Genomic DNA, 24,954 nt, shown 5'->3' with positions numbered 1-24,954 from the left:
AAATCATCTGACGCGCGGTATGAAGCTCAATGAATAATAGCCTAATTCCACTTAGATATTAAACTTTTGTCTGCCGCAGGTTCCAACTTGTAGCGTGCGTTCTTAAGTACCTACACATTATGCGTTGCATTCTTACCAAGGATCCAAAGCTCTTGGGGCCATTTTGTACAATTTGAATAAAAGTGTCTTCTCATACATTAGGGAAATTTCTTCGAATATACTTACTTCAGGGCAGGGGAATTTTCTCTATTAGTGTATCTCTTTTTCCTCTTCCATGAAAGATTCAACAAAACCAAGCTTGAAAGAAAATGGACCTCATGGAAAGAATAAGAAATGTGCTTCCACAAAAAGATTGACCAATTAGAATATTTAGAATCTTCTGTTCAAGTTTTTCTGGAAATTAGAAGTCTGTACAAAGTAGAAAGGAAACCTAAAAAGTGTTCACAGGAAAGGAATCACAACCTCTTCATGAAAAAGCATTAGCCATTAATTAGAAGGAAAGAATACTTGAACACCTAGGTTTTAGATACCTTAATTTTGGTCCTTCAATCCCCTCTTCCAAACAAAATCATATTTCTTCAAATAGGCGCCAATCAGATATTCACTGTTGAAATAGTTTCAAATTAAGGTACTATTCTAAAGGATGGATATGCTTAAGCCAACGAGGTAAGGGAAATCATAAACTTTTTTTTCCCCTTTTAAAGTATAGTCTTCAAGAATATTTTGTGTTCCCTTTTTTCCCTATAAGGATTCACAATTTCTTTTAGGGTGAGTTTCTCTGCTGAAGGGGAAGAAGAGAAAGAAGGGGCCAGCAGCAATAGAGGCAGACGAATACCGCACCAGAAAACACAAACGTCAAAAGGTAGTAAATAGTAGGGGTGTTCGTCGGTCGGTACGGTACTTAGACATTTCGGTTCGGTATTTTCAGTATTCGGTTTCTTAAAATCTTATACCAATACCGTACCTAATTAAATTCGATATGGTTCGATTTTTCTCCTTTCGGTTTCGGTTTATTCGGTTCGGTAACTTCGGTTTATTCGAGTTGAATACTAACTAGTGAATAGAGTTATAGACTCTAATATTTTTAATTAAAGTACTTAAAAATACAAAATTGAAAAATGTTTGTTGACAAAATTTTGTCCAAAACTAGAAAATATCGACCCAAATAGAGAATATTATATATAAAAGAATAGTTGGTCATTAGAAATGTCTTGTTACTTGTTTAGAGTTAATTGATGAACTTAAAGAATAAAGGAAAGTAAAATTTTAGATTTTTTATATTTATGTTATAATTGATAATATATGTTTTGTGTAATATAATATATATTTCGGTACGGTATCGGTATTTCGATATTTTATTTTAAAATGCCAAATACCATACCTAATACTAGGGGTGTCAATGGATATTCGAAAACCGACTAAACTGACCGAACCGTACCGAACCGAACCGATTTTTTAGGTTTCTTTTTAAGAAACCGTAGGTTTTTATATAAATATATAACCACACCGATAATTAGAGTAGGTTTTTTATTTTATAAAAATAAACCGAAAAAATACCGTACCGTACCGAATAAATTTTACATGTAGAAATTATATTTATTTAATAAGTTTAAAAATAATAATGCATTAAATTTTTCTTGAACCTTGGAATTATGAAAACTATTACAAGCCAACAAGTAATTAAACTCAAAATACTAATTCCTAAAACCTATTATGCTACTTCTACTTAAACTAAGTTATTTCAAGTATCTTTATTAGCAAGATACAAAGTATTCTAGCGATTATAAGTAGCAAACTACAATGTATTGAATATGTTTCCTTTCATATAATTTAGATTTATCTTTTTGAATATTTAATCTTCGATTGACTTTATTCTTGAGTCCTAGCTTGGTATATCTTTCAACTCATGTGATTAATATTTTCTTTGCCTTTGTTTGATTTCTTTTACGCTGTTGTAGAATAGTTGATGGATCTATACTCTAGCCATCTTTTTTTTAATTCATCACCCTTTAAACAGTTAAAATGTCTAGAGAGTTTTGCTAAGTTCTATAAAAGAACGTATGTTATTGCAATTCTACTTCTACTAGTGAATTTTATATAATATTAAAAAAATACCGAAAATTAACCGAACCGTACCGATACCGAAGAGAAACCGACATGATTGGGACGGTTTCGAAAAGTCTAATTTTGGTTATACATAATAGAATAACCGAAAAATTGGTATGGTACAAATTTTATAAAATAACCGGCCGAACCGAACCATTGACACCCCTACCTAATACCAATATTTTAAAAAATTTAAACCAAATACCATACCAAATACCAAAATACCATATACCAAATACCTAAATTTTCGGTTTCGGTATGGTAATTCGTTACTTACCAAATTATGCACAGTCCTAGTAAATAGGCTCTTCAAAATGTAGTTCTTTTTTACTGACCCATAAATTTCTGAGAGTCAGTGAGGCACGACTCAAAACTCGTTGAATAATTGGTCCATCCCTTTTCCGTTCTCCACTTAAATATCAAGTTTTTGTCCGCACAAGAGTTCAAATCCTTGATGTGCTCTTACTAGTATGGCTTTTGCGAGTCTGAATTTTATAACAACTAAAGATAATTATTTGAATCCCTTCGTATTTTTCCTTTGGCAGAGACAAAAAGAACCGTTAGCTGGTTCACAAGACAGACGAATCGGGATCACGATTCCAATAATGGTGTTGACTACCCAACTGCAGTAGCTGTAGCTGCATTTATTGTAAAATCAATTGAAGACAAGAGCAATAGAGAACAAAGAAAGACAAGTATTGGAGCTGATAAACCTTTAAGCAAGATACAAAGTAAAGCAGATGAGAGACCTCAAAAATCCATAGGTAATTAGAACAAGGCTTGAAATAGTTCTAGATTTTCTTCTTTTAATATATACTAACATGTTATATCATTTCCTCCATATTCACAAACAGATGCCAAAGCATCAAAATCAAGTCTAAAAGTTCAAGACAAAAATGTTGTAATACGGACAGCAACAGTCAATAAAGAACCAATTACAGACTCTGCAGATACCAAAAACAACTCCACATTTGCAGATAAGAACATTGACATCACAACTCCTAAAACGCCTGAGATTATGGCGCTCAAGCTTGTGTTACCGCCAACTAGACAATCTACGTCTGAACTAGAGATGGCAAAAGGACCAATTAGAACAAAGCCAGGAGCTGGAAATTCTAAAGCGGATAGTTGGCAGAAAGAAGAGATGAAAAAGATCAAAGAACGGTATGTGTGCTTATTGACAATTATGTTGTGGTTTTTATGTTAGACTTGACCAAATTGCTGTCAGAATATCTAATAAGAGAAGTTTCAGATATGAGAAGCTCAAGAAAGTAATACATGATTGGGAGACTAAGAAGAAGAAAAAGGCGAAGTGCCATTTAGAGCAAACTGAGGTTGATTTTGTCTCCAATTTGTTCTATATGATCTGCTGAATCTTATTCATTTGCTAACTATATACTAAATGTAATGACAGGCACAATTAGACAAGCGAAGGGCGAAAGCAAGGGACAGTTTCTATAGTGATATTGGAAGGATTGAACAAATAGCAGGAGGAGCCAAATCACAAGCAGAGCAAAATCAAGAAAATGAAGAGCTTAAGGTGAAAGAGAAAGCAAATAAAATCAGATCAACTGGGAAAATGCCACCAACATGTTTATGCTATTAAGAAAGTTCAATTACAAGAAAGCCTTAAATAATGTACAACATTAACATTTGGAAGATATCTCTAACTTTTATGCAGGCAAAAGATTCAGGGAAACTGAGTCACTTGACTTCTTTTATTGGAAACGAATAAATAAACAAACTATATTTTCTGATCGAGGCACAATTGTTATTATCGCATTACTACATTCCCTTGAGACATATTATGGCAGGAAATGTTGAATGTTAATAGGACCAAATTCTAGTAAACAAAACAATTATGTAAATGACATGACAGTTTTAACATATTAAAACAAAATTATTTTCATTGGCTAGCAGCATCGGCAATGCAGCCTAGGCCACACATTACAAATCACACCTATCCACTGATAAATAACAATAGTAGAACTGCAGCAAAGAAATTCTAAAACACAAGATAAAAAGGAATTCACATAGTACAAGTCAATGCTTCTTCAAGAAATCTCCAGCCATTTTAAGATACTCTCCTTTTTTACCTCCGCCGGATTCCGATGAGTGGGTGCCATCGGAATGTTTCTTGAAAATTCCTTCAGCCATTTTAATATACTCGCCATATCCACTTCCGGATTGTTCATGTTTTCCCTCTGTATGCGCCGAGGACTGCGTGTGTTCAGTCGTGGAGGTGGTGGTTGTTCCGGTAGTGGTGGTGGTTGTGGTGGTGGAATGAGAAGTTTCATATTTGTGGAGATAAGTCTCTGCTTTTCCGACGAATTTTCCGATGCCTTTCTCTTCTAGTTTGCCGTACTGTGAGGCGGCGTTAAGGAGGTCAGCGGCAGCTCCGGCGAGCTCAGACTTGTCGACCTTACTGTTTGGCTCGTGATGGAGTTTTGCTTTGGCCGCGTCGGCAACTAGCTTAGCACTGGACATCAGCTCAGATTTGGATGGTTTTGGGTGGCTGTTGGGCTTATGGGACGACGAATGACTGGCTCCGGAGGTAGTTTTGGATTGTGTTGGATCCATGAAATTGTTTGGACTATGAGAAAATTTGGGAAATAAGTTGAAGAAAGATTGTGTGCCGTGAACTTTTGGATAATTGGTGAAGGAACAGATTAATGGAAATATATGGGTGTGGTTTAGAGATATTTAATGATTTAGGGAAGGAAGGGGCTATATCATGGTAATTTCGTATTTGGTGTAGCGCGAGTCAACACGTCGTGGTAAGCTTAAACGAGTAGACGACTCGGTGTGTCATCCGTGTAACCAAGTCAACTACTTTCTTCGGTTAAAGAGGGTTTTCAAGGAATTAAAAACGCAAAATACATAAAGCACCCCTTTAAGTTATTCCAAACGATTATTTGAACACCTTAACTTGCCATTTGACCAGACAGACACTTCTATTTAACATAGGTGTATCTCGTGAACACTCGAGTTCAACAAACCTCATGAATGAATTACACTCGCTGATGACATGTCAATCTGACAAATTATTAAATGACATGTGTATTTCTTAAATAAATTATAGTCTATATTAAGAAATAGTTGTAATTTTTAATTAAAAAAAATAAGAAAAAGACCCTACTTTCCCAAATCAGATCCTAAACCCCCGTCTTCTTCCCTCATATCTCTCCACCTTTCATCATCTTCTTTCTCCCAAAAAAGTATCTTCCCCAATATAATCCAAACAAGTGTTGTTGATTTTTTTAAACTCTCAAAACCCTACCTTTCCCTCTTCTTTGTAAAGACTAGGTTGTTGGTCGTACGTCGATTCACAAAACCATTGGGCTAGGTTTCTTCATCGTTTTCAACCTCCGTGTATGGGTCAAAATTTGACCGGACAAGAATCGACGTGGGAAGGGACAGTGAAAGGTTACTTGGAATTGTCGTATCCATACCACCGTAATGATACGTACCTCGGCCACAGCCGAGGTCGTGTATTTAGGATATCTGGGGCGAATTGGGTATCATGGCATTTCAAGGGGTCGGCCCATAAGATAGTCGAATGACTTAAATACTATGGGTAAAGACCATTGGGTAAGGAAGAAAATCTAGTACATAAACTAGGAGAGAAGAAAAAAAGAGGGGGGAAGAGATAAAAACACAGACATTCCCCAAAAAGAGGGGGGATCATCAACCCTCTCTCCATGAAGGAGAAAGAGGAAGCTCAAATCTTCAGCACAGATCGTTAGTCTCATCACACCCAATGCATAGAGTTCTACCTTGTTAAATATCGTTGACCCTTCCATCCATGTATTCCTCATTGATTGTTAAACATTATGGAAATCGTTATCTTCTTCTTATATAATGTGATTTAATCAATATTACAGTTTATCTTATATGTGCTATGCTTGCTTATTCTCATCTTCTATCTTAGATTTAGAATAAATTATCATTGGCTAAGATTTACCTAAAGTCTTCTTATTTAATTAGTTTAGCAAAAAGTCCAATACATTTTGTCAAACAATTTGGCGCCGTCTGTGGGGATTTCTTAGCCAAATTTTTAGTTTCCTCTGGATCTAAAGCCAGCCAAAGTGTCATTTCCCGGGTGTCATAACCCCACCACCTTAGTATAAACGCCAACTTGAAAAAAGTGGCGGACAAGCTTTTGAAATAACCAAACCAATCAAGGTCAGATCTTTGCATGAAATCGGAATTATGTCTGATATCTATCCAAAATCTGTATCTCGCTGTAGCGATAGGTTTGGTGCATCGTACGGGTACCCAAGATGAGATTACGGCCACTACGCATTTAGCACGCCCGCAATCCTATTCTCCATGCTAACGTTACATATCGATCTATACTTCCACCTCTTAGAAAAGGACGATAGCCTACTGTGTGATTCTTTGAAACAACCGGCTCATCCTGCCTTATTTTTGTATTCGCGCGTACATTGGGTAATTTATGTACGGAGTATAACTAATGTTTTCCTATTTTTGTGTGCATCCGACGGGGTAGGACCGGGGCCTGAGCTCGAGATCCCGACGGGCAAAGTATGTTCAACCCATAAGAGGCCTAGATGTAGTTAACGGCGAAGCCAAATGCGAGGCTACAGAATCTGTAACCGCCATCCGAGTACGAGATAAAACAATTCATCCTACAGTGTTTTCCCCCCTTCTCCGACTCATCGGGTCAAGGTAACATGCAATTTTGTTTGAGCCTAACTTATCGTTTTCCTTTTTGGATCGGGATAGGAACATGGGCACTCTCACAGGCGCGCGAACAAGAAACAAACACCGCCAGACACATCAGGATAACACTCCATACCATACCACCTCGCAGGCGACGGTTGAGAGAGACCCTCCACGCCACGCCATATTATAATTAACAGACAAATGGCCCAGAACGAGTCGGTATGATTAAGAAATTTCCATGACCTGGGACTAGGCGGTGAGTCCATGGAACAGTCTCTCCAACAGGAAGAACGTAAACACAAAAAACTTGCACGACTGCTCACTATGGCAATCCTATGACGGTTCATCCGACTAGACATTATGAATCATGCCTGAACTGCTTTCGAAATTAACCAAATCCCGGGGCGTCCAGAAGCACAAGCGACAAAATTCATCGCCCATCCCGCCAAAGAAGGGACTAAACAAACAGGGACTCACCCCAATGAACAGTACTCCCCAATGAAAGCAAAATTAAACAAACTGGGACTCACCCAGGAAACGTATTGTAAACTCCAACGCAAGAAAAAGTAAACAAACTGGGACTCACCCAGGAAACGCATCTTATTCTCCACTGTAAGCAAAATTAATCAAACTGGAAATTACCTAGAAAACACATAAGCCAAGCAAAACTGGGACTCCCCCAGGGAACACCCAAAACTCTCCAGAAAAAACAAAATCATGTACGCTAGGATTCACTCCGATGTATACACAGACAATATGGTAGTCCGTGATTCTCCAAAATCTGACAACGAATCACAACGAGTTAATATTTCGACCTTAACTCGAAATAACACTCCTACGGCCAAGGGCCATCGCCAAAAGAAGAATTCGACCTCGCTCGAATCACAACGGGTTAATATTTCGACCTTAACTCGAAATAATACCCCTATGGCCGAGGGCCATCTTCAAAAGAAGAATTCAGCCTCGCTTGAATCACAATTGGTTAATATTTCGACCTTAACTCGAAATAATACCCCTACGGCCAAGGGCCATCGCCAAAAGAAGAATTCGACCTTGCTCGAATCACAACGAGTTAATAATTCGACCTCAACTCGAAATAACACCCATAAGGCCAAGGGCCATCGCCAAAAGAATAATTCGACCTCGCTCGAATTACAACGGGTTAATATTTTGACCTTAACTCGAAATAACACCCCTACGGCCAAGGGCCATCGCCAAAAGAAGAATTCAACCTCGCTCGAATCACAATGGGTTAATATTTTGAAATCAACTCGAAGTAACACCCATACGGCCAAGGGCCATCGCCCAAAAAAGAATTCGACCTCTCTCGAATCACAACGGGTTAATATTTCGACCTTAACTCGAAATAATACCCCTACGGCCAAGGGCCATCGCCAAAAGAAGAATTCGGCCTCGCTCGAATCACAACGGGTTAATATTTTGACCTTAAATCGAAATAATACCTCTACGGGCAAGGGCCATCACAAATTAAGAATTCGACCTTGCTCGAATCATATAGATTAACATTCCGGTTTTACTCGCACTAGCGCCTTTGCGGCCATCGGTCGTCATCAAACAAAAATTTTTTGTTTTTTGTTTCTTGAACTTGTACAAATAAGTTAGAAATTGATTTTGCTCCAAATCCAGATTCGACCTCGTTCGACTACATATGAAAAGTTCGACTTCGCCTAAATCAACAATAGAGTTCAATCCCCCTCGAATGATTCAAGTCAAAACTGACTTCGTCCTAAATGATGATTACGAATTCAACCTCTTTTGAATCAAAGGTGATTCCTCCTAAGGCGACAAATCAAAAGTCAATCTCACCCAAATATGCAAATCCGAAGAAACTCCATTCGAACTCACACGACGAGACCCAATTCGGTCCGATTAAAATCGGTTTCCCTAAACGAGAAATCAGGGATTCGCCATACAAAAATCCGAAGATCTACGCTAAAGAAAAAAATGTAAAGTAAGGGGAGGGAAAAGAAATACAAAGGACGTACAATGTGAAACAACCCTTTTATTAATACACTTGCGCAACGTTCGCACTTTATACACGGCCAAAACCGGCCCAATACAAAAAACACAACAAAGCAAAGCAAAAAAAATAGACTAAGGCATCAACTTTTCACTCGGCTTCATCACTGCCATTCTCCCTATCATTATCTCCAGGAAATTCCCCCTCAGCATCAGCATCCTCGCCGGCCTCCGGTGTCGCAAGATCGTAGTCGCAGTTGACACGAGCCTCTCGTGCCTTCATCCAAGCTCCTTCTTAAGCAGCCTCAGAAATATTGCTTGCCTCCCACAAACTATTGTATATGTCCCGTTGGGCCTCGACATGAACCCAGAGCTTGTGCAAGTGGCGAGGAATAGCAGCAGAGGCAGATTCAACTTGGGCCAACAATTGTTCCTTTTCGGCCTCAAGTACAGCGACCCGATCTCCCTAGATTGAAGTTTCCCTGTCAATTTTGCCAATGCGCTCTTCAAGCCTCACCTCTCTTAGCGTGGTCGTTGCCCTCTCGGACTCCTGCTCAGATTGAAGGACGCAGATAGTGTCCTCTAATGCCACTGCCCTTGCTAAAGCCGATGCCCGAAGACTCTTAGCGCTCTCCAACTCAGACACTTTTCTCTCCAGTTCGGCCAATTTCCCCATCCACTCCGCACTCAAGCCTCAACCCTGATGGCATTTTGATCAAGCTCGGACTGCAATGACTGCACCTTCGCCTGAAGATGCCCGCACTCTGCGGCAACCCCCTTTCCTAAATCGAGCTCCTCGTCCTTCACACGAAGTAGTTTCTCGAGCTCATTGTTCCTGCGAATGGAGTGCATCAGTTCCTGATCCCTTTTCTCCAGCTCCTTTTCGAGAGATTGATTACCGGTGCTCGCCCTGAGCCGCTCATTCATCTCACGACACTTGTTACGGTAGCGCCGATACTTTTCCAACATCATTAGAAAAATTTTGGCCCGAGTGTCGGCCCTGTGAGAACTTTCAATCTCTAGCATATAAGAGTGAAATCCCAAAAAAAGAAGTCGGTAAAGGCCAAGGCCGCCAAAGATAGAAAGAACTCAAAAAAAGGAAACAAAGAGGAGAAACTTACCCTCAAGCCCATGACATCCACTTCATGCATCAATTCAACGTCACTGATGTCCCGAAGAGCCTCACACTTTATGGCAGAGCACAAAAGGTGTAACTGCGGTACCAAGCCCTAATTGTCACGCAGAAGGTTAAGCTCCGACGAAATCTCAAGTATACGAGAGGGACCTCCCGCTCTCACCATATTATAGGTAAAACCCTCCTCAATTATCCTGACATCATCAGGATCGAGGTTGGGGTCAGACTCATAATCGTCAACCACGACCCCATTTCCTCTCTCTGCAGCTGAAGAAGAAGCTTGATTCGGTCCGAAAGACGAAGGCCTATCCGAAGTGGCAACAACAGCCTCAGGACCCCGACTTCCCATTGCAGTATCATGTTGATCAATCACAATAGCTGAAGCCTTCGTCGTTGGGTTGTCCTCGTTCACCTGGTTTGCCTCTGCGGCTGGGTTAGCATCACCGCCAATTTCAGACACTATCAAGGGAAGGTCGCCCCCCGAAGGCACGGCGGCTGAAGGATCCACTTCAGGCTCCACTCGCTGCCTCTTTGACGGACCCTCTCCATTATCATCACGGGAAGATTCACCCGTTGAGTGAGCAGTAGGAGCCGGAGTCTCAATATGAGGAATAACTTTCATGCACACGACCCTGGCCGTAGGAGTGGATTAAGAAGCTCTGGATGTAGGCTGGGTAGCAGACCTCGGTGCGGGTCGGGTAGAAGGCACCGGTTGACGAAACGCGAGTGGAGGAACCCTCACCTTTCGCACTCTCCCTGTTAAAGGAGAAAAATGATCATGTAAGCAACAAGATCAAATTGCAAGACAAAGAACAAGGAAATTGCAATGGGCCGACTTACCGGTGAGAGGCTTACGCCCGTATCTCTCATAGAAGGACGCCCACTCCAGGACCCCCATCGTATGGGGAAGAATAGCAGTAACCCATTCGCGGATATCACCAATGGGCGGGGGAGGCAATCTTTCAGTCGCGAACGCGGAAAATGAATTACCAACGCCACCTAAAGAGGAACGGTTGGCCACCACCTCAAGGGAAATCGTAAATCAAATAAAAGAAAACTTACGGGAAAAGTTCCACGTCTCGGGAAGCCTTGCTAGGTCCGCTACAAGGTGCTCGGTCCGCACGAAGAAATAACTCTCCTAGAAATGACGATTAGCCTTGTCGTCCATCTTCACCACCAAACTCTTTGTTCCATTATGACGCTTGTGGATCATCGAGCCTCGAATAAGTTGGGGAACGAAAATGTTAAGCATATGCCCCAAAGTTACCTCTCAACTGGCGAGCTCTGCGAACTTGAGCAGCATCAGAAAGAGTTTATACATGTACGGTGAAAGCTGAACCGGGCACACCTCATAGTAGCGGCAGAAGCCTACCACTAGGGGGGGAGAAGAAGTGTATAACCAACAACAAAAGGGTACGCGTAGAATGCGCAGTACCCTGGGCAGTGCAGACGCATGATGTCCGTTCCCGTCACCGGTATTATTTCAATATGATTCGGAATTCCCCACTTTGTCTTTAGCGCCACAATCGCCAGTTCATCCATGTGGATGGCGTAGGCTCCGGCTCTTCTCCGGTGGGGCTGTTAAAATCATTCCATATTTTCCCCGAGCGGGGCAATATTTCAACCACGATTGGAATCCCCTCATCTTCCGCCGCCTTTGCTCCTTCTTCGAGAACGGGCTTATCATTTTCCGGCACCGGAGTTTCGTCGGGTCTATTAGTGTGGGAAGAAGTACTAGTGTAATGATACGCACCTCGGCCATGACCGAGGTCGTATATTTAGGATATCTGAGGCGAATTGAGTATCATGGCATCTCAAGAGGTCAACCCATAAGATAGACGAATGACTTAAATACTATGGGTAAAGACCATTGGGAAAGGAAGAAGATCTACTATATAAACTAAGGGATAAGAAAAAAGAGGGGGAAGATATAAAAGCACAGACATTCCCCAAAAAGAGGGGGGATCATCAACTCTCTCTCCATGAAGGAGAAAGAGCCAAGGAAGCTCAGATCGTCAGCACAGATCGTTAGTCTCATCACACCCAATACATAGAGTTCTACCTTATTAAAGATCGGTGACCCTTTCCATCCATGTATTCCTTATTGATGGTTAAACATTATAGAAATCTTTATCTTCTTTTTATATAATATGGTTTAATCAATATTACAGTTTAATCTTATGTGTGTTATGCTTGCTTATTCTCATCTTCTATCTTAGATCTAGAATAAATTATCGTTGGCTAAGATTTACCTAAAGTCTTCTTATTTAATTAGTTTAGCAAAAAGTTCAACACTTTTTGGTCAAACACTCCGGCCACTTCCCGGCTAAGATGCCGCCATCTAAAGGCAAAGGAAATGGGAAGAAGAAAGGGAAAGGGAAAGTGTGATGACCCAAAAGATTATCACTTGATTTACAAGTAAATTCTGTGTTCTAAGGCATTAAAAGCCTCATTTTATCTCACCTCGATTTATGTGCGCGGTCCGAGCATATATCTAGAACGCTTTTATGTGAAAATTTGATACAAATGCTAACTTGGCCTTTAAAATTGAATTTAAGTTGACTTCGGTCAATATTTTGGGTAAACAGACCCGGACCCGTGATTTTACAATTCCGGAGGGTCCGTAGAAAAATATGGGACTTGGGCATATGCCCGGAATTGAATTCCGAGATCCCAAGCTCGAGAAATGAATTTTTGAAGAAAATTATTTAACTAAAATTTTAAGAGTTTTTGAAAATTTAAATGTGTTTGAATTTGATGGTATCGGGCCCGTATCGTGGTTTTGGAGCCCGGTATAGGTCTTATATGTTATTTAAGTTGAGCCTGCAAAATTTGGTAAAAAACGGACTTGATATGATGTGAATCGGACCCTCGGTTGTTAAAATTTGAACTTAAGAGTTATGGAGATTTTCTTTGATTTTGATGCTAAACTTGTAGTTCGAGATGTTAATTTGGCGATTTGATCGCACAAGTAAGTCCATATGATGTTTTTGAGTTAGTATGCATGTTTGGTTTGGAGCCCCGACGGCTCGGGTGAGTTTCTCATAGGTTTCGAGGTGTTTTGGATTTAGGATTTTATGCTGTTTTGTTGCTTCTGGTATGCTGGTGTATTGTTCTTCACGTTCGCGAAGGAACTCTCTCGAACATGAAGAGTAAGTTAGTCTGAGGGAGATTTTCTTCTACGCGAATGCGAAGAATTAGGGGTGTTACCCTTCGCGAACGCGACCTGGCTATCGCGAATGCGAAGGCCAGTTGCCAGGGAACTGGGGGAAGGGATTTTACCCTACGCGAAAGCGACGTAGGTCTCGCGAACGCAAAGGTCAGGGGGTTAACCCTTCACGAAATGCGATAGGCTTCTCGCGAACGCGAAGAAGACCTATCCAGTGAATTAAAAACAGAACCAAAAATGGGAATAAGCCATATTTTCATACCTCCTTCCCTAAAATCAGACCTTAGGCAATTTTTGAAGAAAAGTTCCAACACCAAATTATAGGTATGTGTTCTTAAACTCATTTCCTTCATTTTTCATCAACACCCATTAGATTTCTAGGCCTAAATATTGTTCTTCCGTGGTAGAATTGGGGGTTCTGGGTAGAATTGGGGCTTTTTGAATAATTGAAATTTAGACGTATTTAATTCTTACTGTTGGTTCCCTTACCGGGATATGTTTATTCTTGTTGTTGATTCTCTTGCGGGATATTGTTGTTTCCTTATTGTTCCCTTGCCGGGATTCTTTTCTGATTGGTGTTGATTTGTATATTGAGAATGGGTTTCATGTCGCAACAATATTATATGGGACCGAGTTGCATGCCGCAACAAAGAGTAATAAGGGGGGACACGAGGGGTCGGGTTGCATGCCGCAACAACGATATATGATTTGGATCGGGTTGCACGCCGCAACAGTGTTATATGATTTGGATCGGGTTGCGCACCGCAACAATAAAGAATAAAAGTGGACATTGATTCGTTACTGTTTTCCTTTTTCTTACTGATGTGAAATTTAAGATATTCTTTATGTTTTTCTCCTGAGATTTTGTTGGTACTTGATATTCCCTGCAGCATATTCCCCTTCCCATCTTTAACTGCTAGTTCCCGTTATTATTACTTGCCGTATATGCTTTAACTGCACAAGTTTATTTGGTAGTTTTGTCCTAGCCTCGTCACTACTTCGCCGAGGTTAGGCTCGACACTTACCAGCACATGGGGTCGGTTGTGCTGATACTTCACTCTGCACTGTGTGCATATCTCGGTACCGGAGCTTTTGGACCATAGCGAGGTTGCTGCCTTCAGTCTAGCAGAGACCCGAGGTAGTCCTGCAGACGTCCACAGGCCTTGGTGTCCCCTTCTATCTTTTATATTCTGTTTTCATTTACTTCAGAGACAGACTTGTATCTTTCTTTTCAGACCACTGTTTGTAGTATTCGTAGATAGTCCGTGATATTGTGACACCAGTTCTGGGTAGAGTTATATTTTGCAATTTTCGCACTAGTATTTGGTTAAGTTATCAGATTTCTTTTTCCGCATTTCTTTTATTATTATTTGTTATTCCGCTGTTGATCGCGTGCTAATTTGAAATTGTTAAAAGGTTAAGGAAAAAGGGTAATAAGATCTATAACGCTCGACTTGCCTAGCTTTCACAAGTAGGCGCCATCACGATTCCCGAGAGTGGGAAGTCCAGATCGTGACAAGTTGATATCAAAGATCTAGGTTGCTTAGGCCTCACAATTCACGGACAAGCCTGGTAGAGTTTGAGGGATCGGTACAGAGACGTCTATACTTATCCCCCAGAGGCTACAGAGTTAGGAACAATTTCACTTCTATTCATCTTTGTCGTGCGGTTTGGTTTCTCAATGCTAATTGAATTTCTACTTTGTTCTTTCGCAGATGGCGAGAGCACGTGCTTCTTCATCTACTCACTAGCAGCCCGAGCCCCCAGCAGCAGTTCCCACAAGGGGTAGAGGATGAGGCCGAGGTCGTGCTAGGGGTCGAGGCAGGGAAAGAGCTCAACCCAGAGCAGAAGCACCAGCGGCGGAGCCTCAGGTAGAGTTTGATGATGACGTTCCGGCTGAGACAGTTCCGGTGGGCCAGCTCAGGTCCTAGAAGGGTTCATTGCTACCCTAATACTCCGAGATGCTCTGGTCCATCTAGTGGGCCTTATGGAGAGTGTCACCCAGGTAGGCTTACTTCTTGTAGCACAGCCGTCTCTCAATTTGGGAGAGGAGCACAGACTCCCTCTACCCGTACTCTGGAGCAGATGGCTTCCCAGTTTCAAACTCCAGTAGCTCAGCCAGTTGGAGCAATTCAGCCAGGTGTAGTAGCTCAAATCGGTGATGGAGCAGCCATGTCTGCCGATGCTTTGTAGAGATTGGATAGGTTTACCAAGCTGTTCACTACTACTTATGGTGGTACATCTTCAGAGGATCCCCAGGATTATTTAGACAGCTGTCATGAGGTTCTTTGGAACATGGGGATAGTAGAGACCAATGGGGTCGACTTTGCTGCTTTTCGTCTGTCAGGTTCCGCCAAGACTTGGTGGAGGGATTATTATTTGGCTAGGCCAGCTGGGTCGCCTGCCTTGACTTGGGATCAGTTCTCTCAGCTATTTCTGGATAAGTTTCTTCCTATCACTCAGAGGAAGGACTATTAGAGGCAGTTTGAGCGTCTCCAACAAGGTTCTATGGCCGTCACTCTATACGAGACCAGATTCATTGCTTTGGCCCGTCATGCTCTTATTATACTTCCCATAGAGAGAGAGAGATAGGGTAAGGAGGTTCATTGAGGGGCTCGCTCAGCCGATTCGATTGCAGATGGCTAAAGAGACTAGGAGCGAGATTTCTTTTCAAGATGCGGTCAATGTGTCCAGGAGAGTTGAGATGGTTCTATCGCAGGGGAGTGGTCAATGGTCTGACAAGAGGCCCCGTCATTCAGGCAGGTTCAGCGGTGCCTCATCTGGAGCTATCCTCTCAGGCCGTTTCATTCAGCACTTACACTTCTCATGGTGCTCCAGGTGGCCGTGGTTCTCATGTGCAGTATTCTGATCAACAGTCCTACCATGCACTATCAGCTCCTATCAGAGCACCTCTTCTTCAAAGCTATTCTCATGGTCAGTCGGCTCGCCAGGGTCAGTCTCAGTTTCCTCAGCCGCAGCACTCAAGTGGATGCTTTGAGTGCGGTAAGTATGGTTATATACGGAGGTCTTGTCCGAGATTAGTGGGTGGTCAGTCGCAGTAGCAGGGTTCCCGTGCCATGGTCCAAGCACCAAGTGTTCCACCGCCCGCTCAGCTAGCTAGGGGTGGGGGTAGAGGTGCTAGAGGTGGAGGTAGAAGTATTAAAGGTGGAGGTCAGGCAACTAGAGGTGGAGGCCAGCCAGCAGGAGGCCATCCCAGAGATGTAGTTCAGAGTGGTAGGGCCTAGCCCCGATGTTATGCTCTTCCAGCCAGTCCCGAGGCTGAGGCCTCCGATGCAATTATCACATGTACTGTTCTGGTCTATAGTAGAGATGCTTCAGTTATATTTGATCCAGGGTCTACATACTCCTATGTGTCATCTTATTTTGCCCTGTATCTAGTCATGCCTAGTGATTCTTTGAGTGCTCCTGTATATGCATCCACACCGGTGGGTGATTCTATTGTAGTGGATTATGTCCATCGTTCATGTATAGTTATGATTGGGGGTCTTGAGACCCGAGTAGATCTGTTACTTTTGGATATGGTGGATTTTGATATCATATTGGGGATGGACTGGTTATCACTATCTTGCTAAGACTGTGACCTTAGCTTTGCCGGGTTTACCTCGTTTAGAGTGGAGGGGGACTCCTGGTTATTCCACCCGTAGGGTTATCTCATATATGAAGGCTCGGCGTATGGTTGAGAATGGATATTTGGCCTATTTGGCGTATGTTCGTGATTCTAGTGCCGATGTTCCTTCTATCGATTCTGTGCCTGTTGTTCGTGAGTTTCCAGAGGTATTTCCTGTAGACCTGCCAGGTATGCCTCCCGACAGGGATATTGACTTTTGCATCGATTTGGCTCTGGGCACTCAGCCCATTTCTATTTCGCTGTATTGTATGGCCCTGCTAAAGTTGAAAGAATTGAAAGAATAGTTGCAAGACTTGCTTGACAAGGGCTTCATTAGATGTAGTGTCTCGCCTTGGGGTGAACCGATGTTGTTTGTTAAGAAGAAGGACAGATCAATGAGGATGTGTATAGATTATCGGCAGTTGAACAAGGTCACAATCAAGAATAAGTACCCATTACCGAGGATTGATGATTTGTTTGATCAGCTTCAGGGTGCCAAAGTGTTTTCGAAGATTGATTTGAGATCTGGCTACCATCAGTTGAGGATTAGGGCATCTGATGTCCCTAAGACAGCTTTTCGCACTCAGTACGGGCATTATGAGTTCTTAGTGATGTCATTTGGGTTGACAAAGGCCCCTGCAGCTTTCATGGACTTGATGAACCAAGTGTTCAAGCCTTACTTAGATTCCTTCGTAATTGTCTTCATTGATGATATTTTGATCTATTCCCGCAGACGGGAGGAGCACGAGCTACATCTTCAAGTCGTTCTTCAGACTCTAAGGGATAGTCAGTTGTATGCCAAGTTTTCAAAGTATGAGTTTTGGTTGAGTTCGGTTGCATTCTTGGGTCATCTTGTATCAGCAGAGGGTATTCAGGTGGATCTTAAGAAGATTGCGGCAGTCAAGGACTAGCCTAGACCCACATCAGCTACAGAGATCCGGAGTTTCTTGGGTTTGGCGGGTTATTACCGTTGGTTTGTGGAGGGGTTTTCATCTATTGCAGTCCAGATGACCATGTTGACCCAGAAAGGTGCCCAGTTCAGGTGGTTGGATGAGTGTGAGGCGAGCTTTCAGAAGCTCAAGATAGCTTTGACTACGGTGCCAGTATTGGTTTTGCCCATAGGTTCAGGGCCATATACAGTATATTGTGATGCATCGCGTATTGGACTTGGTGCGATGTTGATGCAGAATAGCAAGGTTATTGCATATGCTTTGTGACAGTTGAAGATCCATGAGAAGAATATCCAGTTTATGATTTGGAGTTAGCAGCCTTTGTTAACGCGTTGAAGATGTGGAGGCATTATTTATATGGCATGTCGTGTGAGGTGTTCATGAATCACAAGAGTTTTCAATACTTGTTCAAGCAGAAGGAGCTAAATTTGAGGCAGAGAAGGTGGTTGGAGCTATTGAAAGACTATGATATCACCATCTTGTATCATCCGGGAAAGGCCAATGTAGTGGCCGATGCATTGAGTAGGAAGTCATACAGTATGGGCAGCCTTGCATATATTCCATTCAGTAAGAGACCGCTTGCTTTGGATGTTCAGGCTTTGGCCAATCAGCTCGTGAGGTTGGATGATTCTGAGCCCAGATGTGTGCTAGCTTGCACTGTTGCTCGTTCTTTATTATTTGAGCGTATCTGAGATCGGCAGTATGATGATCCTCATTTGCTTGTCTTTAGAAACACGGTGCGACATGGAGGTGCCAAGCAGGTTGCAGTTGGAGATGATGGAGTTTTAAAGATGCAGAGTCGTATTTGTGTGCCTAATGTGGATGGGCTTCGTGAGTTGATTCTGGAGAAGGCCCACAGTTCCCGGTACTCTATTCATTCGGGCGCCGCTAAGATGTATCAAGACTTGCGGCAGCATTATTGGTGGAGGAGAATGAAAAAGGACATTGTTGCCTATGTAGCACGGTGTTTGAATTGTTAGTAGGTAAAGTACGAGCATTAGAGACCTAGTGGTTTGTTCTAGAAGATTGAAATTCCTCGGTGGAAGTGGGAGCGTATCACTATGGACTTCATTGTTGGACTCCCACGGACTCAAAGGAAGTTCGATGCAGTATCGGTTATTGTTGATAGGCTGACCAAGTTAGTGCATTTCATTCCTGTGGCAGTTTCCTATTCCTTGGAGCGGCTGGCTGAGATATATATCCGGGAGATTGTTCGTCTTCATGGTGCGCCCGTGTCTATCATTTCTGACCGAGGTACGCAGTTTACCTCACATTTCTAGAGGGAAGTTCAGCGTGAGTTGGGCACACGGGTCGAGTTGAGCACAACATTTCATCCCTAGATGGACAGACATTCCGAGCATACTATCCAGATTTTGGAGGATATGCTCCGAGCTTGTGTTATGGACTTTGGAGGTTCTTGGGATCAGTTCTTGCCATTAGCAGAGTTTGCCTACAACAACTACCAGTCGAGCATTCAGATGGCTCCCTATGAGGCATTATATGGTAGCGGTGTCGGTCGCCAGTTGGGTGGTTTGAGCCGGGGGAGGCTCGGTTGTTGGGTACCGATTTAGTTCAGGATGCCTTGGATAAGGTAAAGATTATTCAGGACAGGCTTCGTACCGCTCAGTCTAGGCAGAAGAGTTATGCCGATCGCAAGGTTCGTGATGTGGCATTTATGGTCGGAGAGCGGGTGTCGCCCATGAAGGGCGTGATGAGATTTGGGAAGAAGGGCAAGCTAAGCCCTAGGTTCATTGGTCCTTTTGAGATTCCGGATCGAGTGGGAGAGGTGGCTTACAGACTTGCGTTGCCGCCAAGTTTATCAGCTGTGAACCCAGTGTTTCATGTGTCCATGCTTCGGAGGTGTCACGATGATCTATCCCACGTGTTAGACTTTAGCACTGTCCAGTTGGACAAGGATCTGACCTATGAGGAGGAGCCGGTGGCCATTCTGGACCAGCAAGTTCGTTAGTTGAGATCGAGGAGTTACCCTTCTGTTCATGTTCAGTGGAGAGGTCGGCCTGCCGATGTAGCTACCTTGGAGTCCGAGTGCGATATGCGGAGCCGATATCCCCATCTTTTCCCCGACTCAGGTACTTTTTTTCTATGTCCGTTCGAGGACGAACGATTGTTTTGGAGGTGGAGGATGTGATGACCCAAAAGTTCATCACTTGATTTACAAGTAAATTCTGTGTTCCAAGGCCTTAAAAGCCTCCTTTTCTCTCACCTCGATTTGTGTGTGCAGTCCGGGTGTATATCCGAAACGCTTCCATGTGAAAATTTGATAAAAATGCTAATTTGGCCTTTAAAATTAAATTTAAGTTGACTTCAGTCAAAATTTTAGGTAAACGGACCCGGACCATGATTTGACGGTCCCGGAGGGTCCATAGAAAAATATGGGACTCGGGCGTATGCCCGGAATATTCTGAGATCCTAAGCTCGAGAAATGAATTTTTGAAGAAAATTGTTTGATTGAAATTATAAGAGTTTTTGGAAATTTAAATGTGTTTGAATTTTATGGTATCGGTCCCGTGTCTTGGTTCTGGAGCCCGGTACAGGTCTTATATGTTATTTAAGTTGAGCCTGCAAAATTTGGTAAGAAACGAACTTGATATGATATGAATCGGACCCTCGGTTGTTAAAATTTGAACTTAAGAGTTATGGAGTTTTTCTTTATTTTGATGCTAAACTTGTAGTTCGAGATGTTAATTTAGCTATTTGATCGCACGGGTAAGTCCATATGATGTTTTTGAATTAGTATGCATGTTTGGTTTGGAGCCCCGAGGGCTCAGGTGAGTTTCGGATAGGTTTCGAGGTGTTTTGGACATAGGATTTTCTGATATTTTGTTGCTTCTGGTGTGCTGGTGTATTGTTCTTCGCGTTCGCGAAGGAACTCTGGCGAACACGAAGAGTAAGTTAGTGTGAGGGAGATTTTCTTCTACGCGAACGCAAAGAATTGGGGGTGTTACCCTTCGCGAACACGACCTGGCTATCCCGAATGCGAAGGCCATTTAGCAGGGAACTGGGGGAAGGGATTTTGCCCTACGCGAAAGCGATGTAGGTCTCGCGAACGCGAAGGTCAGGGGGGGTTAACCCTTCGCGATTGCGACAGGCTTATCGCGAACGCGAAGAAGACCTGTCCAGTGAATTAAAAACAGAACCAAAAATGTGAATAAGCCATATTTTCATATCTCCTTCTCTAAAATCAGACCTTAGGCGATTTTTGAAGAAACGTTCCAATACCAAATCATAGGTATGTGTTCTTAATCTCATCTCTTTCATTTTTCATCAACACCAATTAGATTTCTAAGCCTAAATATTGTTCTTCCATGGTAGAATTAGGGGTTTTGGGTAGAATTAGGGCTTTTTGAATACTTGGAATTTAGACCTCGTTTTGGGATCGGATTTTGAAACTAATTTCATATTCGAGCTCTTGGGTGAATGGGTGATCGGGTTTTGATCTGAACCTCGAGTTTTGACCAAGCGAGCTCGGGGTCGATTTTCGACTTTTTGGAAAAAATGATAGAAAACCTATAATTAAGCATTGGGTATAAATTCTTTAGCATTTATTGATGTTGTTAAATTAATTTGGGCTAGATACAAGTAGCTTGGAGGCGAATTCTAAAGGAAAAGCGGTGTTTGAGGCTTGAGTTGGCCGTGGAAGTTCGAAGTAAGTGTTTGGTCTAACCTTAACTTAAGGGAATAGGTATTGTGCTTTATTTGCTATGTGCTAGTGTAGTGTACGACGTATAAGTGTGGTGACGAGTATCTATATGTCGTTGTCAAGCATGCCCGTGAGTCTTAAATTGTAATCGTTGTGTTTCTTAATAAGTACTACAAATGCCTAAATTATTGATTCTCCGTGTTGGGCAAGAATTACGATTATCTTCGTGGTATTTGTTTATTGTTGAGCATTGGCTCCAGTTGAAGTTTCATTGGTGAAGTTAATTGTTGGTACAAGTTTGATTATAGTTGATTCCCTTGCCGGGATATTGTTGTTTCCTTATTGTTCCCTTGCCGGGATTCTTTTGTGATTGGTGTTGATTTGTATATTGAGATTGGGTTGCACGCCGCAATAATATTATATGGGATCGGGTTGCACGCTGCAACAAGGAGTAATAAGGGGGAACATCAGGGGTCAGGTTGCACGCCACAACAATAATATATGATTGGGATCGGGTTGCACGCCGCAACAGTATTCTATGATTGGGATCGGGTTGCACGCCGCAACAGTTTTATATGATTTGGATCGGGTTGCGCACCGCAACAATAAAGAATAAAAGTGGACATTGATTCGTTACTATTTTCCTTATTCTTACTGATGTGAAATTTAAGATATTCTTTATATTTTTCTCCTGAGATTCTGTTGGTACTTGATATTCTCCGCATCATGTTCCCCTTCCCATCTTTAACTTCTAGTTCCCGTTTTTATTACTTGTCGTATATGCTTTAACTGCACAGATTTATTTGGTAGTCTTGTCCTAGCCTCATCACTACTTTGCCGAGGTTAGGCTCGACACTTACCAGCACATGGGGTCGGTTGTACTGATATTACACTCTGCACTGTGTGCATATCTCGGTACCAGAGCTTTTGGACCATAGCGAGGTTGCTGCCTTCAGTCCAGCGGAGACCCGAGGTAGTCCTGCAGACGTCCGCAGGCCTTGGCGCCCCCTTCTATCTTTTATATTATGTTTTCATTTACTTCAAAGACAGACTTGTATCTTTCTTTTCAGACCACTGTTTGTAGTGTTCGTAGATGGTCCGTGATATTGTGACACCAGTTCTGGGTAGAGTCGTATTTTGGAGTTTTCGCACTAGTATTTGGTTAAGTTATCAGATTTCATCTTCCGCATTTTTATTATTATTATTATTATTATTCTGCTGTTGATCGCATGTTAATTTGAAATTGTTAAAAGGTTGAGGAAAAAGGATAATAAGATCTATAACGCTCGGCTTGCCTAGCTTTCACGAATAGGCACCATCACGACTCCCGAGGGTGGGAATTTCGGGTCGTGGTAGAAAGGGAATTCTAAGAAAATAAAGAGCAGAGCTCCAAACCCAACATGCAACTGCATTTTCCCAAGAGAAATCAACTCTAATGTCTTTCCCCAATTTGGGGCAATGGCAGAAGATGGAGGAGAAAATTGGAGGAGGTGGTGGGTTCCACATTGATTTTAGGAAAAAAAAAGATAAACCTAATTTTAAAGATCTTCACGCGCTTAGATTTATGTGTAACACACACAATTTTTAGGAAAAAAAAAAGATAAACCTAATTTTAAAGATCTTCACGCGCTTAGATTTATGTGTAACACACACAATTTGTAATGTCAGCGTAAGGGGTTTAAGAGAATATACTTCTACCAAGCAGATATGTATGTCTGGTCATATGGCAAGTTAAGGTGTTCAAATGATCGTTGAGGACAACTTAAAGGGGCGCTTTATGTATTTCGCCAAGGCAAAGTACACAAACAATCATTCTTAAGGCTACTATTTTGGAATTTTAATTATTCGAAAATTTTGAATTAAAAACCTTAATTTCAGGACAATTAATAATATTTGTATCTCAAAAAATTGAACCGAAAAATTACAATTTAAAATGCATTAGCTAATTAGTAAATGCCAATATTTAGAGTGGCTACATGTCATTTATTTTCATATCACACCACACTAAAACAAAATATCGAAAGGACCGAGGAAAGTATGATCTCTTCCCCTTCCTTTCAATGAAATACTCCCTCTGATCCATACAACTCGGAGTACAAGGATAAAATTCTTAACTTGGACCGTAAAAATTAGATATAGCCCCCGTTTGGTCATAAATTTTGTCGATTTTTTTTTTAATTTTTTTGGGCAAAATATGTTTGTTTATAGATTTTATCCACGTTTTGGTAGATTTTGAAAACAAAATTTCCAAATCTCAAAACTAGCTCTAGACCTATTTTTGGCTCAAAATATAACTGTTAGATTTTTTAATAATTTCAAAAATTACCTCAAACTTTTGTATTTTATAAAAATTATAACCCAACTAATCTACTAGATAATTACTATATTTTTCTTTTGGGTTGATGGATCCTGTAATATTATTGCAATTTGACGAATTATTGTGTTATTAGCAGTTGATTTAAAATATCAGGTTATGGTTTTAGAATAGTAGATTATGTATTTCATTATAGAAATGATAATTTTGTGCCAAACTTATCCATGTTCAGGATTATAGTTTGTGATAATAATAATAATGAATGACATCGATGAAGGTTCTATATACAGGATTATCAAGTTTGATTGTTTGGTATTATTGTGTATTTTTGATGTTTTTTTCGAATTAATGGGTGTAAGTCAAATTTTATATGTTTTTTTTAAAAGTAAAATATATTTTGAAAATATGTCCAAATAGATTTTCATCTTCAAACCAAACATGACCCAAATCAAATTTTTAAAAATAAATTTGAAAATCTATGGCCAAACTCTAGTATAGATTCTTCAAGTTTATGGAAATAGTAATTACATATTTAATAGTAACATAAAAGTACTATAAAAGTATTATAATTTATAATTCAAAATATTTATAAAACATTTAAGAAAAATATGATCAAAGAACAACTTCGTAAATTTCTCAAATTGTAATATTGCCACATAACGTGAAATAGAAGAAATAAATAATATTATTGTCACGACCCTAAAACCGACCCGGTCGTGATGGCGCCTATCGTGAAACTAAGCCAGCCGACACAACTCCCGAATTAACCATTTAATCAATAATAATCATTTTTAAGCCTTTAATCAATCAGATATCTCATAATATAAGTCTGAATAGTGCGGAATAAATACACAAGTCCGGCATCGGGGTGTCACAAGTCACGAGCATCTACTAAGGTCAGAAAATATACTAAAAACAATCTAAGTGATACAAGAGGGAGAAGATCAAGGCTGCGAACGTCGGACAGCTACCTTGCTAACTCCAATGACTCTGCCCCTGAGCAATCAACACCGGCTACCGGGTTCAGAAAAACTTGAATCTGCACACAATATGCGGGGAGTAATGTGAGTACGCGAACTCAGTAAGTAATAAAAGTAAATGAAAGCTGAGCAGTAAGAAAATACATAAACCACGTCAAAACACTACAACAAATGCAGGACATTTCCAACACAGCACATAAATCATTTACTTTGTAAAAATCATGCTCAGTTTCGGTAAAACCTTTTAAAATAATTTTTAATAGTTTTAAACGAGTGATAAAACAGTGAGTAAACATTATAGAAACGTAAACAACCCCTTGAGCAAAACATATACCATAAACC

The 24,954-nt window shown here is 41.3% G+C and overlaps 2 protein-coding genes across 2 annotated transcripts; one reads left to right on the top strand and one right to left on the bottom strand.

Annotated features, from left to right (window-relative positions):
- Positions 1–92: 92 nt before the first annotated feature.
- On the top strand, positions 93–4,189 carry LOC107827753 (uncharacterized). Its single transcript, XM_016654940.2, has 6 exons — positions 93–666; positions 768–862; positions 2,652–2,870; positions 2,961–3,270; positions 3,359–3,440; positions 3,521–4,189. The coding sequence occupies exons 1-6, from the start codon at positions 644–646 to the stop codon at positions 3,710–3,712; spliced, it is 921 nt and encodes a 306-aa protein (XP_016510426.1). The 5' UTR covers positions 93–643; the 3' UTR covers positions 3,713–4,189.
- On the bottom strand, positions 3,994–4,806 carry LOC107827754 (nodulin-related protein 1-like). Its single transcript, XM_016654941.2, has one exon. The coding sequence runs from the start codon at positions 4,684–4,686 to the stop codon at positions 4,150–4,152; it is 537 nt and encodes a 178-aa protein (XP_016510427.1). The 5' UTR covers positions 4,687–4,806; the 3' UTR covers positions 3,994–4,149.
- Positions 4,807–24,954: the final 20,148 nt, after the last annotated feature.

The sequence above is a fragment of the Nicotiana tabacum genome, chromosome 16 (genome assembly GCF_000715075.1).
Source record: "Nicotiana tabacum cultivar K326 chromosome 16, ASM71507v2, whole genome shotgun sequence".
NCBI classification, from domain to species: Eukaryota; Viridiplantae; Streptophyta; class Magnoliopsida; order Solanales; family Solanaceae; genus Nicotiana; species Nicotiana tabacum.
This window is presented reverse-complemented; position numbering and strand designations above follow the sequence as displayed.